This window comes from Silurus aristotelis (genome assembly GCF_946808225.1).
Source record: "Silurus aristotelis genome assembly, chromosome: 8".
Lineage (NCBI taxonomy): Eukaryota > Metazoa > Chordata > Actinopteri > Siluriformes > Siluridae > Silurus > Silurus aristotelis.
In genome coordinates this window covers 1,504,289-1,522,847 of record NC_139581.1, presented here as the reverse complement: position 1 = coordinate 1,522,847, position 18,559 = coordinate 1,504,289, and the positions used below count along the sequence as shown (strand labels likewise).

Here is an 18,559-nt window from a genome sequence, read left to right as displayed (position 1 = left end):
GTAAGTCCTCCAACCTCCAGTCGGGGTCGTCAACACCATCCAGTTCCGGTTCCCCGCCGAGGAGGGCGCTCCGCCTCTGAAGACCACCGGGGTCTTCGTTCCGTCTCCGGCCTCCATCCAGGGGGTCCACCAGCCGGTAAGCCTCGTTGACTGCTCACCTCCGCCTCCGGCGGTCTGTCCCTTCCAGGTCCCCGTGGGTGAGAAGGCTCCGGTCCAGACCTCCGGCAAGGACATCGCCCAGCCTCAGGTCAGCACCAGGGACGCCCTTCCTGGTCGATGCGGTGGAAGGGGCCCCATTCCAGGCCTCCACGGGGGCAGCCGATCCGTTCCGGGTTCCCGTGGTGGCCAGCCCGCTTCCTCAGACCACCACCGAGGACATCTCGCAGCTACCGGCCTCCACTGAGGGCGTTGCTCCACCTCCAGACTCCCTGAGTGCAACGTGCAGCTCCTGGTCCCCGTGGGAGACGTCTCTCCGTCTCCAGTCGAAGCCAGGGGTTCCGCTCCTAGGTCCCGTGGTGTCCATGGTCCCCTTCCGGCTCTTCTTGCAGGGGGTCGCTCCACTTCAGGTCCTTCCTGGCTCTCCCCGGCTCCGTGGCGGTTCCTACCTGGTCCCTTTAGGCCCTAGACGATCAGGGGGGCCATCCTCCGAGTGCCCCGGCCCTCCGGGCTTTCTGTGGGTTGGGGGCGTCCGGTGCCGCCCCGTCGGGGGGGGTGGTGTCAGGAATCCCCCTGCCACGCCCCCTTCGGGGGCTGTCTTCCCATGGGATTCCCTGACGCACCGCGCTCCTGTTCTTGTGCATGCCCCGCCCGCATGCAGCTGCTTGCAATCGGGCTTCACGAGGAGCAGCTGAGACTCATCTCCGGGTCCGATCACACCACCCATATAAACCCCGCGCTCACCTTCACGAACGGTCGGTTATTAGATGTACGTGTGTGTAGTTTCGTGTTGGTCTGTGCAGGTTCCTGGTGGCTCGCTGCTCCGCAAATGCTTTCCACGCTACGCATCTTCGCCTTCCAGATTCCCTGTTCTCTCCACGGCGGCGTGTGAGTTTCCCGGCGCGCCTCGGACTTCTGACGCTTCTCCGTCTCTGCCTCCGCACCACACCGCGCACCGTGGATATTATTTGTTTATCATTTGTATTTCGGACTTCCGTTTGCAGGTTTTATCCCGCGCTGCGGGTGTTTTGTTTTGGCTCTGCCTGTTTTGTTTAATAAAGACACCGGCTTCTATTTCTGCCTCCGCCTCCATCTACGCCGCGTGACAGTTACATAGGGAATGAACTACAATAGAGAATCCACCCGTGATGTGTCTGCTCAGAGTAAGGTTCTGAGTTCTGACGACTGTCATAAATCCCTCACAAATGAAATCTGAATTGTAAAACAGGAATTATGGTCAGAAACAGGCATAAATCAATCAGTGGTTCTCAATAACCAGAAATATGTAACTCAAAATGGTTTGGTAAGCCTTTAAACAGAGAACATTACTTCACAAAGTGTTGGTGCACTGAGGTCTAGCTTTGGCATTAGCACTAGACTGTCACTGTCAACAAACCTGAGTGAACACGTGGGGTTTAGGGGATGACAGCATCCAAAAATCCCAGTTCACTAAACACTGTATAACACTCTATATCCATGCTTCCTCCAGATCTGCTGATTTACCCCTCAAACACCTACTGACTAAATGTTTAAATAAACAATAAGTAAGTCCCTCCAACCTCAAAGTTCTCAGGACCGCTCTGAGGTGTTGTAAATGATACTGCCGGTCATTATTATAGATGATTGTCATCCAAGTAGGCAGCAGCATACGCATTATAATGGGATTCGGTCAATGAGACGTTGAAACGTCACTGGACATCTGTACAAACTAAATAGAAGTGTGACAAACCGGTGTGAAACAGAACAGAGTGGATTTTTTTCCTTTTTACAAGACACTGGAGTCAAGTCATTAAAAGTGTTCTGCACCTTACCGATCGAGCAGTTCATTGATGCGAGGTATTGCATTTTTGCCAAATTTTCGACACCGCGTTGACTTTTTAATTATCCACACAGAAGCGGATCGATACATCGCTCTTGGGCACCAAGATCACAGGGCTGCTACAATCAGTGTCCGACTCTTTGTTTACCCAAATTTTGTGTTCACTATGGGCAGCTGTGCACCACTCCACCTGGAGGAGTCTCAATATGATGTTTTATGAGGTTTGTTTGTCCAAGCGGAGGCAAAAACACGGCGCTTTCGACAAGGGCATCTGCTAAATGCCGCAAATGTTAATGTAAATGTCTGAAGTCTCTTTTTGAATACCTGTGCTCCCTGCGACAGTGAGAGTTGGTTTTTCTCCATGGTTTTAGGAGGTTGAGGTTGTATACCTGCAGTGCATCACCTCTACCTGTGCATCTGACCTCTTATTTGACTTCTCCAACTCCCCGTGTAACCTCAATGGTCCTTGACACTTGACACAAATAAATTGACGTGAAGAGTAACATGGGTACTTCATCTCCCAGTGCAAATTCACACAGCTGCATGCTCTATTCTACAGCAGGGACTGTATAATTTACCCAAAGTGTGGAGTTTTGCCCTCAGGTCAAGGACGTACTGAATGTCATGTTTGCTAGCAAAAGGCCCTTCTTCCCAATTTTTGCAGATTACAACTAGAACTTTGCACTGCTTATGGCCGTATAATAATTTAAAAGGGAAAAACCCCATGGAGGCTTGTGGGACCACTCATACTGCAAACAATAGGGGCTCGAGTCACTTTATCCCAGTTTTGTGCATCCTTGTGAATGAACTTCTGAATCATGTTGTCGAGAGTTCAATTAAATCGCTCCACTAAGCCGTCTGTCTGTGGATGATAAATGCAAGTACAGATTGATTGTTGTAAACTCCATGCTGAGATGCTGCAGAGAGGCACTGCTTCCAGGTTTCATGTTGTGTAGTTCATCAAAACTAGAAAGTGTTGCCCTAGTGCAGTCTAATGGCCTGATGAGGTCCACTCCAATTCTTTCAAAGTGGACCTCGATTACCTCCACACTTATCCACTACCATCATCAAGCTTTACAAAGCATGTGTTATTGCCCATGTATTAAGCATTGTTTAATTACTGATAGATAGACTGTCAGGATCTCCCGGGCACACGGCGTGCACTTCCGGTTCCGCGATGCGCATTTCCCGGTCGGCGGCCATCTTGCCGTTTTTTCTGCGCCTCCCGGTATTTAAGGACAACCAAGATTTTAGCTCTCGGCCAGATTATCTTACCGGCTTCCTAGCCCCTGAGATTACTCTTGCCACCCTGCCTGATCCTGATCCTGTTCCCGATCCCTGTTCTGCTCTGCCTGGATTTTGGTTTTTGTTCATACCTGCATTGCCCTGTTTCCCTCTGTTTTTGACCCTGGACTGTTTTTTTTATTCTTTTTTTGCCTTTGCCCCATTGCTCTGATAATCTTATTAAAGCCTCTTTTCTCCATACTCCTGTGTGCATCCTGCATTTGGGTCCTTCCATCCAGTCACTCACCCAGTCACATCCGCACCAGAGTTCTCTGACAGACAGGCAGACAGACTGATATTTAACGGCAACAAATGTAAGGCAAATAATTACAGGAGAAATCCACACTTTTAATTAATATAAATTAAATTAAATCATATTTGATTTTCATGTCATTCACAACTTTCCTAAAAGTAACCTTAACATCCACCAGGGGACCGACAGCGTGTCGAGTTACAGCCTCCGCTTAAGCACTCTGGCGGCATCTGCTGGTTGGAACGAGAAAGCGCTGCTGGCAGTGTATCGTAAAGGCTTAAACCGGGAGCTGGCAATGGCCACCTCTGGGGTGACACTCTGGGGCTGGAGGCATTTATCCAGAGATCCATCCGCGTGTCTCAACACCTGACGGCATGTAAGTCTCCGGAGGACGAACCAGCACCGGCGATGGCAGCGTCAGCAGCTCCTGAACCGGAACCCATGCAACTCGGTTCACAGTGGCTGTCTCAACAGGAAAGGGAGCGCCGGTGGGTGGCTCGAGCCTGCCTCTACTGTGGTGAAGGAGGACATTGTGTGGGTAGTGTCACACATTCTTCAGACATTACTCATTTGTCCACACTCCTGGTCACCTTGGTAACCACCGCTCTCTCTCTGTCGTCCATTGCCCTAGTCGACTCTGGATCCGCGGGGAACTTCATCTCCCAGGCGTGTCTAGAACGCCTCCAGCTACGCCGGCCGCGGGGATCTCAGGAACTGACCGTTCAAACCATCCAGGGACGTCCCTTAGGAAGTGGAAAGGTGAAACACTGTACTCCACCTATCACCCTCCAAGTCGGGGTGCTACACCTCGAGGAAATACAACTTCTCGTACTGGAGGATTTGACAGTGGACGTGATCCTGGGTCGTCCCTGGTTAGCCTAGCACTCCCCTACATGTTCCTGGGACCCGTGCGACATCTTGGAGTGGAGCCCCGCCTGCTGGCAGAAGTGTTTACGTCCACTCCCGACTCCCATCCGGACCACCTTGACCCTGGCAGCTACTCAGGTAGAAGACAGACCGTCTGTCTGGTACAGGGACGGTACTGGTGGCCAGGGATGAGCAACACGGTGGCTAAGTTTGTCCGGGGCTGCAAAACTTGCGCCATCTCGAAAACCCCCTGGCATCTACCAGTGGGTAAACTCATCCCCCTGCCTTCTCCACAAAGGCCGTGGTCGCACATCCGCATAGACTTCGTCACAGACCTGCCACGGTCGGGGGCCTTTACGTGCATCCTAGTGGCCGTCGATCGGTTTTCCAAAGCCTGCCGCTTTGTCCCCCTCCAAGGCCTCCCCACAGCTCTGGAAACAGCAGAAGCCCTCTTCCATCATGTCAGACCGGGGCCTTCAGTTAACCTCACATGTCTGAAGGCGTTCTTTCGGCTACTGGGGATCTCGGTCAACTTGTCGTCCAGTTACCACCCCCAGTCAAACGGCCAAACCGAGCAGAGGATTCAAGAACTTGCGAGGTACCTACGTACCTACTGTCACCATGATCAGGAGGAGTGGAGTCGGTTTTTACCCTGGGCAAAATACGTACAGAACTCGTTGCGCCAGGACACCACAGGACTCGCGCCCTTTAAATGCGTATAAGGGTTTCAGCCCCCGCTGTTTCCTTGGACTGACGAGCCTACAAACGTACCTGCGGTAGACCACTGGTTTTGGGAGAGCGTCAGGACGTGGGAGCCCGCACACACTCAGTTATGCAGGGCAACAAGGGAAACCCGGCGACATGCAAATGCACATAGGTTGGATGCCCCACCTTACAGGCACGGAGACTGGGTCTGGCTGTCCACCAGGGATCTCCGACTGCGGCTTCCCTGCAGAAAGCTGAGCCCTTGGTACATCGGGCCATTCAGGATCGAGAGACGGATCAACGAGGTGGCTTATCGGCTAGAACTTCCGCTACGATGCCGAATCCAACCCACCTTCCATGTGTCACTCCTCAAACCTTAGTCTCCTCAGCAGAAAGAGTCTGCTCTGACCTTTCTTATAAATTGCCTCAGTGTTGTTTGTCCAGTCCAGTTTGTTGTTTAGGTGAACACCCAGGTATTTGTAAGAGTCCACTCTCACACTGTCCTTTCCCTGAATGTTCACTGGTGATGAAGTTTGTTTGTGCCTACGGAAATCCACCACCAGTTCTTTGGTTTTCCCCGCATTTATCTGGAGGCAGCTCCGTTGGCACCAGTCCACAAAGTTCTGTATTAGTCCTCTGTACTCCCTGTCATCATCATCCGTGATCAGACCGACGATGTCAGAGTCATCAGAGAACTTCGGTAGGTGACAGGTTGCTGAGCTGATCATGAAGTCTGCAGTGTAGATGGTGAAGAGAAACAGGGCAAGAACCGTTCCCTGCGGGGCTCCAGTGTTGCAGACAATCATTTCAGACTCACAGTCACGATTCCTCACATACTGTGGTCGGTCTGTGAGGTAGTCCAGTATCCAGGCAGACAGATGATGGTCCACTCCCATGTACACCATCTTATCCCTCAGGAGCGCAGGTTGGATGGTGTTAAAAGCACTAGAGAAGTAAAAAACATGACTCTCACAGTGCTCCCAGCCTTTTCCAGGTGTGAAATAGCCCGATTTAGGAGGAAGATGACCACGTCTTCCACTCCAATGCTAGGTTGGTAGGCAAACTAAAGTGGATCCATTGATGGGCTCACCAGAGGTCTGAGATGAGTGAGCACCAGCCTCTCCAATGTTTTCATCAGATGCGAGGTCAGTGCTACTGGTCGATAGTCTCCGAAGTCTTTTGGGCGCGAAGTCTTTGGAACAGGCACCACACAGGATGTTTTCCATATCTGTCAAATGCTCAGGTCAAACATGTACAGCAATATGCCGCACAGCTGGTCTGCACAGGTCTTAAGTAGCCTGGAGCTGATGCCGTCTGGGCCCGCAGCCTTCCTCGCTTTGATCTTCTAATAATCTCAGATGTTGAGATAATTTATGATTCCACAACTCCACCTGACTCTATAAGACTCTAGAAAAGACATCACTCATAATCACACACTCCAGTGATCATGATATTTCTCACTCTCTGCTGTTAGTTATGTTTTACTGATTTATAATCACACTTAATAATAATAATAAGTTTAATTTATATAGCGCCTTTCCCAAACTCAAGGATGCTTTACAAGGTACAATATATCAAGACAGATAAAATATAATGAACATACATAAACATAAACATATTCGTCGGACATTTGCCCAGGACGAAGGATCACATGCAGCTGCATGAGTTAATAGCAGAGACAACACAGACACAAAAACATACAGGACAAGAGATAGAACACTACATAGAACATGAAACATACACCACAGTTCAGAAACATTATGGACTCCTAACACATATGCATTGACTGATAGTGGAGGTTGAAAAGGTGGGTCTTAAGCCTTGATTTAATTTCAGTCAAAGTGGTGATGGTTCTGAGTGCAATGGGTAAGGAGTTCCATAGTATTGGAGCAATGACAGAAAAGGATCTGCCACCCGCAGAGGATAGACGGTATCTAGGAATACATAGAAGTTTAGAATTTGAAGACCGGACTGATAGTGAAGGAACATAGGATAAGAGAAGATCGGAAAGATAGGGGGGAAGAGCAGTTAGTGCCTTATAAGTGAGCAGTATGATTTTATATTTGATGCGAGATGAGACTGGCAGCCAGTGAAGATCAAATTATATAGGGGTAATGTGGGCAGATTTGTTATTGGAGGTTAACATTCTGGCAGCTGAGTTTTGTATGTACTGTAAATGTGAGTGAGCTGATAGACCAGAGAAGAGTGAATTGCAGTAGTCGAGACGGGACGTAATCAGAGCATGTACTAATGTTTCGGCATCATTTCTGCAGATAAAAGGTCGCAGTTTGACAATTCGTTGCAGATGAAAAAAAGACGTTTTAGAGAGGCTGCGAATATGGGCATCAAAGGATAGTGAGGGGTCGAGTATGATACCTAAATTTCTAACAGTAGCTGAGGGGAAAATCGTAGTAGCATCCGCATCAAGACTAAAGTCCACAGAGTTGTTTTTTATTAGAGATGGGGGACCAGTTATCAGAATGTCGGTTTTACCCAGATTCCGGCTAAGAAAATTTGAGTGTAGCCATTGTTTTAACTCGCTAACACAAGAGGAGAGTGAGGATTTTACATTAACAGAATCTGGTTGGCAAGCAGTATATAACTGAATATCATCAGCATAACAATGATAACTAAAACCATGTCTACGAATGATGCCAAGCGGCTGAATGTACAGAATGAATAGTAGTGGGCCAAGAACAGAGCCCTGTGGGACACCCTGTTTAAGTAAGACAGTAGGAGATTTGGAATTGTGTATGGAGATGTGATATTGCCTGCCCATGAGATAAAAGGATAGTGCAGAGCCTGATATGCCTAATTCCGCTAATCGTGAAAGTAAAATCTTATGACAGACAGTATCAAAGGCAGAGCTGAGGTCTAATAACAGAAGTATAGAGAGACTACCTGAGTCTCCAATGAGTAAAAGATCATTAACAACCTTTACTAGCGTGGTCGCCGTGCTATGCTGTTGGCGAAAGCCAAATTGAAAAATATCAAAGAGGTTGTTACCAGCTAGGAATGACTGCAGCTGAGAGGCCCCAGCCTTTTCCATGATCTTCGATACAAATGGCAGGTTGGAAATAGGCCAGTATTTGGATAAGTCTGCCAGGTCCAGATTAGTCTTTTTGAGTATGGGAGTAACAGCAGCAGTCTTAAGTGACACAGGTACAGTAGAGGAGATAAATGACATATTAATAAGGTGGGAGATAGGGGCAGAAATCGCTGATGTACAGTCTTTTAGCAGGAAAGTAGGTGCAGGATCAAGAGTGCATGATGAGGAGTTAGATTTTTGTATTAGCTCAGTTATTAAAGAGGAATTGGTTAAGGCTAGGGTTGTCATAGAATTATTAGATTGAGATTTCATATGCTCATCGGTAGTTGGTTCCTCACCAAATGTCGCATACAGAGTATCTAGCTTACCCTGGAAATGGTCAAGAAAGAGCAGCACATAACCATGGATTCAGAGTCACTAAAGCTGTGCTTTGGTGCTTGAGTCAGTTTATTAAGTGTGCTAAATTATATTTTGGGCCTATTGCTTGCTTTGTTAATGATGCTGGAGATATGGGAAGAGCGGGCTGTATTTAAGGCCAGTTTGTATTGCTGAAGGCATTCAGCAAAAAGAAGAAAATGGCCAGTTGAACCAGTTTTCCTGAACAGACGTTCATGTTGTCTACATTTTACCTTCAAACCTCGTAGCTCTGCATTGAACCACAGGGAGGAATGGGACATAGGGACAGACCTAATCTTAGTTGGGGCAAACTCATCCAACAATTTTTTAACAGTACAGCAATACTTGTCATAAATCATAGATAGGCAGGTTAAATTTTCACATCAGAAACAGCAGAGGAGGCAACAGAATCACAAAAGGAGCTAGTGTCAACAGTATTTAAATGACGATAACGTATGGTTAGATTTTTGATGTGGTTGACTGGACAGATAGATGTAAAATCAAAGGAGATGAGTCTATGGTCAGAAAGAGGGGTAGCTAAACTATCAACAGAGATATTGTTCAGACCAGATGTACAAACAAGATCAAGCGTGTGACCATGAGTATGAGTTGGAAAATTAACATGCTGGATGAGGTCAAAACAGTCAAAAACAACATTTAGCTGAGTAGCAGTGGAGCCAGCAGTATCAACATGAATGTTGAAATCACCAAGAAGAAGAACTGGGGACGACACAGCACATGCTTCGGTTAGTAATTCACTGAGTTCTGAGAAAAAAAATCACTTTGTTGTTTAGGTGGGTAGTAAATTAATATAAGTACAACGGGATGTTTCATACCAAACTTAATAACCATGTACTCAAATGTCGTGGTATTGTGAAAAACCAGTTTAGAGACAGTTAAAGACGCACGAAAAATGACAGCAAGACCACCCCCTTTACCAGTTGTACGTGGTTCTGACAAATGTCGATATCCAATAGCGGTAAGCAGATTCAGCTGGATAAAATCATCTGGTACCTGCCAAGTCTCTGTGAGAAATAACATATCATATTTATTGTCAACTATTAGCTCATTCATATAGGTGCCTTTGTCTGAGATAGATCAACAATTTAGAAGGGCACAGTGTTTATTTGTTCCATTGACAGTAGGGGTATGCTTAATCACAGAGTCAGTCATATTAATGTTGACAAGGGAGCGATGTCGATTATGAGAACGTGCCGACTGTTTCATAGCCCTGCTACTAGACCAGATAGAGGGGATCGCAGACAATGATGACTGATGAAGGACGTATCTCCTTCTGGAAGAGCGATGTACATATCTTGGGCGATGAAGGATACCAGATGAGCGGCAATGGTCATACGTCGCGGGGTCAAGGCGCCAATGCCTGTTTAGAGCCACTAGCTCGCAGGGCCTCATAGTTAGTCAGATCGATGGAGGATCGAGAGGGTAGAGGGCTCGCGATAAACTAGAAACCAAACTTTTCTTGCCACAAAAAACTCTCCAACACGAGTTCTCCAGCACGCCGAAATGCAAAAAATAACTCGAAAAAACTCTCCAACATGCCGACAGGCAAAAGATAACATCCAGACATATGGAAATTCCTCAGATCGGAAAGTAATCCAAACAATAATTCTGAAACGTGAATTAACGCAGCAGGCAAACAAAACAAAACAAAACAAAACAAAACAAAACAAAACAAGACAAAACAATAACCCAGCATGGAGCGGCAGCTAGATGCGCACAGCGTTCCCAAACCGGAAGTCTTGATATCTTGATATCACCCAAACGTGGATGAGGTTCCCCTTTGGTTCCTCTCAAGGTTTCTTCCTCATACCATCTAAGGGAGTTTTTAATTGCCACAGTCACTCCTAACTTTGATCATCAGGATAAATGCAAATACATTCAAATATAAGTGAACTTTGTTATAATTCTTTGTTATAATTCTTACATTCTGTAAAGCTGCTTTAAGGCGATGTCCAAAGGGCAATAGAAAAAAAAGGAAATGTATGTTTTAGTGCCTCATTGTGAAGTGTCTTATCATGTAGTAACATAAGTTTAAACCTTAATTTCGGATTTCTCTATTTACCATGTTCTTTATTGTTCATCTGTGATACTGTTTAAAAGAACAATAAAGAAGATGGTAAATGGAGAAATCCTGCCATCTACTGGTCATTTATGAATCTGCAGCGTTGATAGACATCCTCATGCAAACAATTACAATTTAAAATACAAAAATACAGATTTTATTTTAAAAAATCTATCAGAAAATAAATCTTCTGTATTTTTGTAGTTAGAATTATAATTTTTTTGGATGATACCTATCAACACTGCAGATTTATAAATGACCAGTAGATGACAGTATAGTGTTTATTAACACAGAAGTGAATTAGGTATTTAAGGCAACGGACTAACAGATATAAATCTACACTTCTGTTTCTGATAAAAAAAAAAAAAACTTCATGATCAATAACAACGAAGAATCCAGTGAATTTGAAAGTGCACAATGAAGCAAATGCATCTTTCCCAGACAGGTTCATATCCGCAAAGTAAAACTGAAATCTGTATGCAGTGAAATCCAGCTGTAATGTGGGAGGTGGTAGCTCTCGATAAGGGCCTCTACCCAATGCCATACATGTAGATGTGATGTGTTCATGAATTGAAAGTAGATGTGTAATGCTGCATGTTTAACAGTATTGTTGACTGTTAATAAAGGTGGAAACAGTTTAATTCAACACAGGGATTTTTGTTGCTTGTTATTATATGTTCATTTGTTCTACCATGTCAAATAAACATTTGAAAATATCAAGGTTTTTACCATATAATATATACTAGAAACGAATATGATACTAAAAATAAATACTACCTTAAAGTAATGATTTTAAAAAAAGATTCAAATTAAATCATAATTATTTATTCATCATTAAAACTAACTGAAATGTTTGGAAATGGCCAATCAGATGTGAGTAGGTGCGGCTTTGGAAAATTCGTATGACAAAAAAACAAAATAAAACAAACTAAATAAATAAATAAAATGTTTAGTGCAGTTTAACAGTCAATATTCAAATGTTTGATCTGGCCAATCAGATGTGAGTGGGCGTGGCCTTAATGTTTGAACTTTAAAACTTTAATGCTGAAACAGCTTAAGAACGAGCTCTGAAAACATTAAAGCCACGCCCAATTACGTCTGAAGTGGAAGCTAAGATGGAAGCTAAGCGGCTAAAGTGGAATATTTGAACTGTTTTACTGTAGAAACGTTCAGCCGCCGACAGTAACATCCAGTGAGGCAAAACATTTCTGTGATTCCTGTAATAAAATGAGCTTGTTGTTAAAGTGACGAGACAAGAAGCATCAGCGGAGCCGTTTTCAGCACATTAGGTCTAAGATTTAGAATAAATGTGTGTTTGTTGGGAACGAATTGAATAAAGGAGTGATCTGGATTTCCTGTGAACCTTTCAGTACATTTATTTCTGTAGGAAAATGATTAAAGTCCCAGTGGGAGAGAGATCCTCCTCACACTTCCACTAGAACTGAGGAAAACATGTGGATTTGACTCAGGTGGGGTTTTAGGTTGAGGTTAAAACACAGTCACACAGCACATAAAAATAAATATATACAGATAGAAATATCAATAGTGACCCAAAAATAGAGAGAAATTTAAGCCAGCTATGAATTTGACTGCATTAGAAAACGTCAAACATCCGGGTGTTTATTTTAAAGTAAGAAACCACAAGTGCACTTTTCACCCAAAATATATCCTCTGAAAAATAGATTCAGTTTCAACATGTACAAATAATTCACACGAGGCAAAACATTAGGCCAAAAGTATTGGGACACCCCAGCCTATTCCATCTCTCACAGATCATCTCGAGTTCATCAGCACAAAACTCAGTTTGGAAAAAAGGCAAAGATGAAGGATTTTTATGGCTTTTATTATTTAAGAATTAATTGAAACCTTTATCACAATCATGAGGAACGTGGCCTGGAAACATCTCTGTACCTTTACCTTCATTCTAGAAACATCCTACATTCTACAGATTCTGCACACAGAATTACTGAAGTTCAGGGAGAAATGAAATCCGACTCCTCAGTTATCATTTTATTAAACTTTTACATGCAGTTCATTTCATCACAAAACCTCATAACTGTGTTAGAATGCACACAGAATCCAGCGTATAGAGGCCGAGTGAATGTGGTGTGGACTCTGTGGAGGAGCCTCATCGTATCAGAGACGCTGTAGAAGGACAGAGTTCCTGCACTGTGATCCACATACACTCCTATTCTGGAGGACGCTGGACCTCGGAGCTCAGTTTTAATGTTATTGTGTCGGAAAATTACAGAGGAAGGAGAACACACCAGACTCCAGGACTGACTGTTGTTTCCAAACACACACTCAAAACCCTGTCCTTTCCTGCTGATCTCTTTATATGAGACTGATATGTACACAACACCACCGCTCCACTCCACCTCCCAGTAACAGCGTCCACACACACTCTCTTTACACAACACCTGCTCCCAGAAGTCAAATCTCTCTGGATGATCAGAGTATCGCTGTTCTGTATTACTGTATGTCACGACTCTGTTTGTCTCAGAGAGAAAGAGATCAGGATTTGCTGTGTTGGGATCCAGAGTCAGATAACAGAAATCTAGAACAATAAAATGTGCACAGGTTTGATGTTAATCACAGGATTTATAATAAGTGTGTGTGAGACACCTGTGTGTGTTTCTGTTCTCCTAATGCTGCTCTACATGAACTATTTTAAATATTACACATCATCAGTCATCAGGGAGAAATGGATCAGATTTAGATCATCAATACAGACATGTTCACACTCTGTGTGTGTGTGTGTGTGTGTGTGTGTGTGTGTGTGTGTGTGTGTGTGTGTGTGTGTGTGTGTGTGTGTTACACCTACACTGCAGAAAATCTGCTCTGCTCTTTGGTTCTGAGGGTAAAATCATCTGAACTGCTGCAGCTGTTGAGACACAGAGACAAAATGGAGACTGAAAAATTATGTGGAAACATTTTACATCATAAATATGAAAGTTGTGATTCTTTGCTGGTATCAGACGACTAACAACGGTGTCAGATAACTTTCCAGATCTGAATTAAAGTCTATCTAGTGTAATAAGTGTGTGTGTGTGTGTGTGTGTGTGTGTGTGTGTGTGTGTGTGTGTGTCGGGGATCCACCTGCCACGCCCCCCTCGGTAGCTGTCACGCTGCCTCGCTCTGCTGCTCCCGGCATTAACAGGTGTCTCTCGTTACCGATTCAACATATAATCCTTCGTTCTGACATCACTAGTGTCAGACCTACTTTATGGCTACGGTGACCGACCTGACCCGAGACTGCCAGCATTCCCCACTGGTTCCGTGGATTATATACCTTCCCTGTGGATTATATCCCTTCCCTGTGGATTATATACCTTCCCTGTGGATTATATACCTTCCCTGTGGATTGTACCTGTTCCAAGGATTATGGCGGCTTTACGGACTCAACCCCCGTTACGGTTCGTACGCTCTCTGACTCGGTGTTGTGCTCTGTTTACCTCAATAAACATGATAGAGCTACTCCAGCTTCCAAATTGTGGTCCATACCCTGACAGAGTGTGTGTGTGTGTGTGTGTGTGTGTGTGTGTGTGTGTGTGTGTGTGTGTGTGTGTGTGTGTGTGTGTGTGTTGTACGCATCAGTGTCTTTTTAATCTGCTGCTCATGCTGTCTCACAAGGCAGTGGAACATACCCAGAGGAGAACGCTATCTACCTTCTTCTGCATACGTGACCTCCACTTATTCCTGTTCCGTGAAATTTTTCTCCCTCTTTACTGTGATACACAACAAATAAATTTCCAACACAACTATTTGTTTACCTTGTGGAGGGATTTTGTTGAATTCCTCCTGACAGATTTCCTCGACTCGTTTTTTCAGATCGGAGACCGATTTCCTCACTCCATCAAATGAGAGATGTTGATTGACAGTGAAGCTGGGTGAGTCGTCACATCCAGGAGAAACACAGAGAGACGGGAAACTCTACAGAGAGGAAACACATCATAAAGAAGGAGAAAAGTGGAGGAGAGAAACGAATGAATCTTAGACTGAATCAGACCAAAGACACACTTGTGATCTCAGACAGGAACATTTATTGTTGCTGTAATGAGCTTTTAGGAGGAAACTTTGTGAGGAACAGCGCCCTCTGTAGATCAGACAGTGAGTGTTACCTGGAGGAAGTGGATGTGATCAGGTGTGTGTAAAAGCTGCTCCAGATCACTGACTCTCCTCTGAAGATCAGCGATCTCCTGCTCCAGATGTTTCAGGTGTTGTTCAGCTCGACTCAGTTCAGCTTTTTCCTGAACTCTGATCAGCTCCATCACCTCCGAGCGCCTTTTCACCAGGGAGCTGATCATCTCATTAAAGATCTTCTCATTATCATCTACTGCTGCCTGTGAACGCTTCTGTTAGAACACACACACACAGACACACACACACACACACACACGGTGAGAGTTCATGTGTGTGTGTGTGTGTGTGTGTGTGTGTGTGTTCATTCCTCACCTTTATAGTATCAACAGTCTGTTTCAGCTCCTGCACCTTCTTCTGCTTCTCCTGGATCTTCTGCTGGGATTTAATCTGCTCCTCCTTTAACTCATTCTGAGACCAAATAAAATACATTTCAGATAGATTTCTTCCTGTTTTACAGAATTGTAGTCAAATTTCTCTAAAAATCTCTAAAAATATAATAAAATAACTTCCAGGATTAAATGTTGTTCAGCACAGATTACATGATAAATTTAGTGATGTGTGAAAATGGTCTACTCAAAGCCACACCCAATTCCACCTCATTAAAGATGAAATAAAATCTGTATTTACAGGTGATTTACTGCGGCTTTACAACGTTTAAATGCTTGTTTTCATTGTTTGTATATTTAATTTATGCCAATTTAATTATTATACAAAATGACATTAATTATATATTCTAGATGCTTATATCTTCACAACTAAACTAAATGTTGTTTTAAACAAAAATTGTCAAAATGTTATTATATCTTATATATATTTTTAAGCATGGTCGTCAAATGCCATCTGCAAAATACAATCCAAATGTTGCTTTATATCATACACACGTTTTTTTTACAGAAAGAAACGACCCAACATGAGTGAATTTGTTCAAAGAAGAAAATCGCGCATTCATTCAACAAGCAGCCACAAAAAGCTTTTCAAATGATGACAAAAGTTAGAATAGTTACATTTAATTTGTGGCTACTGACATGAAATGTTTCCCAGATGTTGGTAAGAACTCATGCAATCCAAACATATAAAGACATCAAACTGTAGATGTCCATAAATAAAGTTATGTGTAATAATGTGAAATGACACGGGGAGAAAGTATTGAACACGGTGGATTTAAAACTTTGTCGGTAATGACGGCTTCAAGACGCCTCCTGTATGGAGAAACTGGTTGCACACATTGCTCAGGTGTGATTTTGGCCCAATCTTCTACACTCCAAATCTTCTAAGTTCTGTGACCTCTTCTATGAACTCTGATCTTTAGTTCTTTCTGTAGATTTTTAATTGGATTCAAGAAAATCACATTCAATAAAGCATGTAAGTATATTAAAATGTACTTTAAAAAGTAATAATGTTTGGTAATATATGAAGCCTAATTCTGCTTTATTTTATTTTTTTATGCAGAATAAATTCTTGAATTAATGATTGTGCATTTTGTTAAGTAGTGTACTCCGTCTAAATTGTATCTGATGATCCAGACAACAGCCTTGACAGCCAGAACCCCCAGCAAGACATTATAGAACTCTGCAAGAAATGTACAAAGCAAAGACATTTCATTGACTCTGATGCTTTGAAGGAGTAGGACAGTCCAGCAAAACCTTTACAGGCATAACCCTGCTTCAAAGATCTGGACCATGTGGGTACACTGAAGCATAGTTTGGACTGATGTAAAACATAGTGACATATCCCATATCTTCTACCGAACTGCAGACAGTTGATGATTCCTAATCTAACATTAAATCATTAATATTCTTTCAAGCAACAGATGTGGAGAATCATTAAGCCAAACAATTGCCAATACAGGGAGACCTTCTACTCCATTTTTCAGTTTTTTGTGGAGTGATGAAAGTCATGAAGCCTCCAAGAACATTAAATGGAGGTAAAGCTTTTTTTATTGATTGAATCTAAATAGCTAAAGGGTTCTCAACTCTGGCCCTTGAAGTCCACTTTGCTGCAGAGTTTAGCTTTAGTTTGTTCTGATTAGGGTTAATCAGTGTCTTCAGGTCTTACTAGAGTCGTGTGAGTTTGATCAAAGTTCAAAGTTTGATCTACACATCATCACAACCAAATAAACAACAAAAGTACAGATATTTGTGTAAAAATTAAAAAATTACAAGGAAAAAGTCAAAATTTGTCTGAAGAATAAATAGTAAATTAAAATACTGATACCAGAAAAATCTACTTAAGTACACTAACAAAGTATTTGCACTTCATTACTTTCCACATCTGCTGATAACATTTCGTTACCTTTTCACAAAGGAAATAGAACTGGGGGAAAACAGCTCCAGCTTTCTCCTGTTTAACACTTCTTTACATATGATCCTTCAACTGTAACTAAAATTCACCTCATAAACAATTTCATTATTTATTACAATTAATTCATTGTAAAAGAATAATAATGTTCAGTTCTCACCTGTTTTTTACTTCTTTCTGCAGTAGTTGAAACTGTATCATGGCCTTTATGTTCATCCGTCATACACAAGTAACAGATGAAGCTTTGCTCAGTACGGCAGTAGATCTCCATCAGTTTGTCGTGCTGAGAGCAGATCTTCTCTTGGAGATCTACACAGGCTTCAACTAACTTGTGCTTCTTAAAAGCCTGAGACTGATAGTGAGGTTTAAGATGATCTTCACAATACGAGGCCAGACACACCAGACAGGACTTGACGGCTTTGTGTTTTCTCCCAGTGCAGGAATCACAGTCCACATCTCCAGGTCCAGCGTAACAGTGAGCAGGAGAAGCAGCTTGAAGTTCAGTCTTCTTCAGTTTCTCCACCACTTCAGCCAGCATGTTGTTCCTGCATAGAACAGGCCTTGGAGTGAAAGTTTCTCTACACTGGGGGCAGCTGTAGATGCTCTTCATGTTCTCCTGATTCCAGATGCTATTAATACACACCTTACAGAAACTGTGACCACAAGGAATAGCTACAGGATCCTTCAGGAGATCCAGACACACTGCACAGATGAACTGATCCTGATTTACTGAAATACTGGCTTCTGCCATTTTCCTGCTGTGTGTGTGTGTGTGTGTGTGTGTGTGTGTGTGTGTGTGTGTGTGTGTATGAAAGAGAGAAGAAGAAGAAAATAGAGGGAGAGGCTTCAAGTTCTAAGTTTCGTTTTCTCTGAAATGAACTTCCTGGTTGTGTGTGTTATAGTGTGACACACAGAGTGGGCGTGGCTTTAAACACAGAGAGTTCAGGCTTGTAAGGAACAGTGTAGTCTTACAACAGGAGATACTTTCTGATCTAAACAGTCCAATCCAATGCAGTCTGATTTGTTCTTTGGTGTGAATTTGACTGTGGGTTTAATAATAACAGAAATATAAAACTGACAGCGTTCAGACGCTTCACTCAGCACATCATGTCTTTGTAGGTGTAATGCTACAAGTTCACCACATCTGGATTCGAGGATCTTCTCTGTTTTCTCTCTGCAGTGTTTTCAACATCTGTCATGTGAATTAGGGAATGTCACTGATACCATTATGAAAATTTGGAGTCACTTCACTTTGAAAAGGGGAGTGAAATTTGACTTCAGTCTGAGATCTCATACCTTCGATCTGTTCATCATTTCTTAAATTCTGACACGTCTCACAGTTGCTACTGCTGGAAAATATCCACACAGCATGACACTGTCGAAAAAAAATATTCTAATCCAATTTCTGTAGCTTGTGTTTAATCCAACATACTGTATTTAACTTATAACTAGTATAGAACTTTAGATACCATGAGTTCAACATAAATAGATGAATCAAACCTATTT

The 18,559-nt window shown here is 43.3% G+C and overlaps 1 protein-coding gene across 1 annotated transcript; it reads right to left on the bottom strand.

Moving 5' to 3' along the window:
• Window positions 1–12,439: 12,439 nt before the first annotated feature.
• Window positions 12,440–18,185, bottom strand: LOC310729593 (tripartite motif-containing protein 16-like). The gene is made up of 6 exons (XM_083547984.1): window positions 17,214–18,185; window positions 15,068–15,163; window positions 14,734–14,967; window positions 14,386–14,545; window positions 13,437–13,496; window positions 12,440–13,169 (listed from the first exon to the last, which is right to left on the bottom strand). Exons 1-6 carry the CDS (start codon window positions 17,802–17,804, stop codon window positions 12,634–12,636), a joined length of 1,677 nt encoding a protein of 558 aa, XP_083404110.1. The 5' UTR covers window positions 17,805–18,185; the 3' UTR covers window positions 12,440–12,633.
• Window positions 18,186–18,559: the final 374 nt, after the last annotated feature.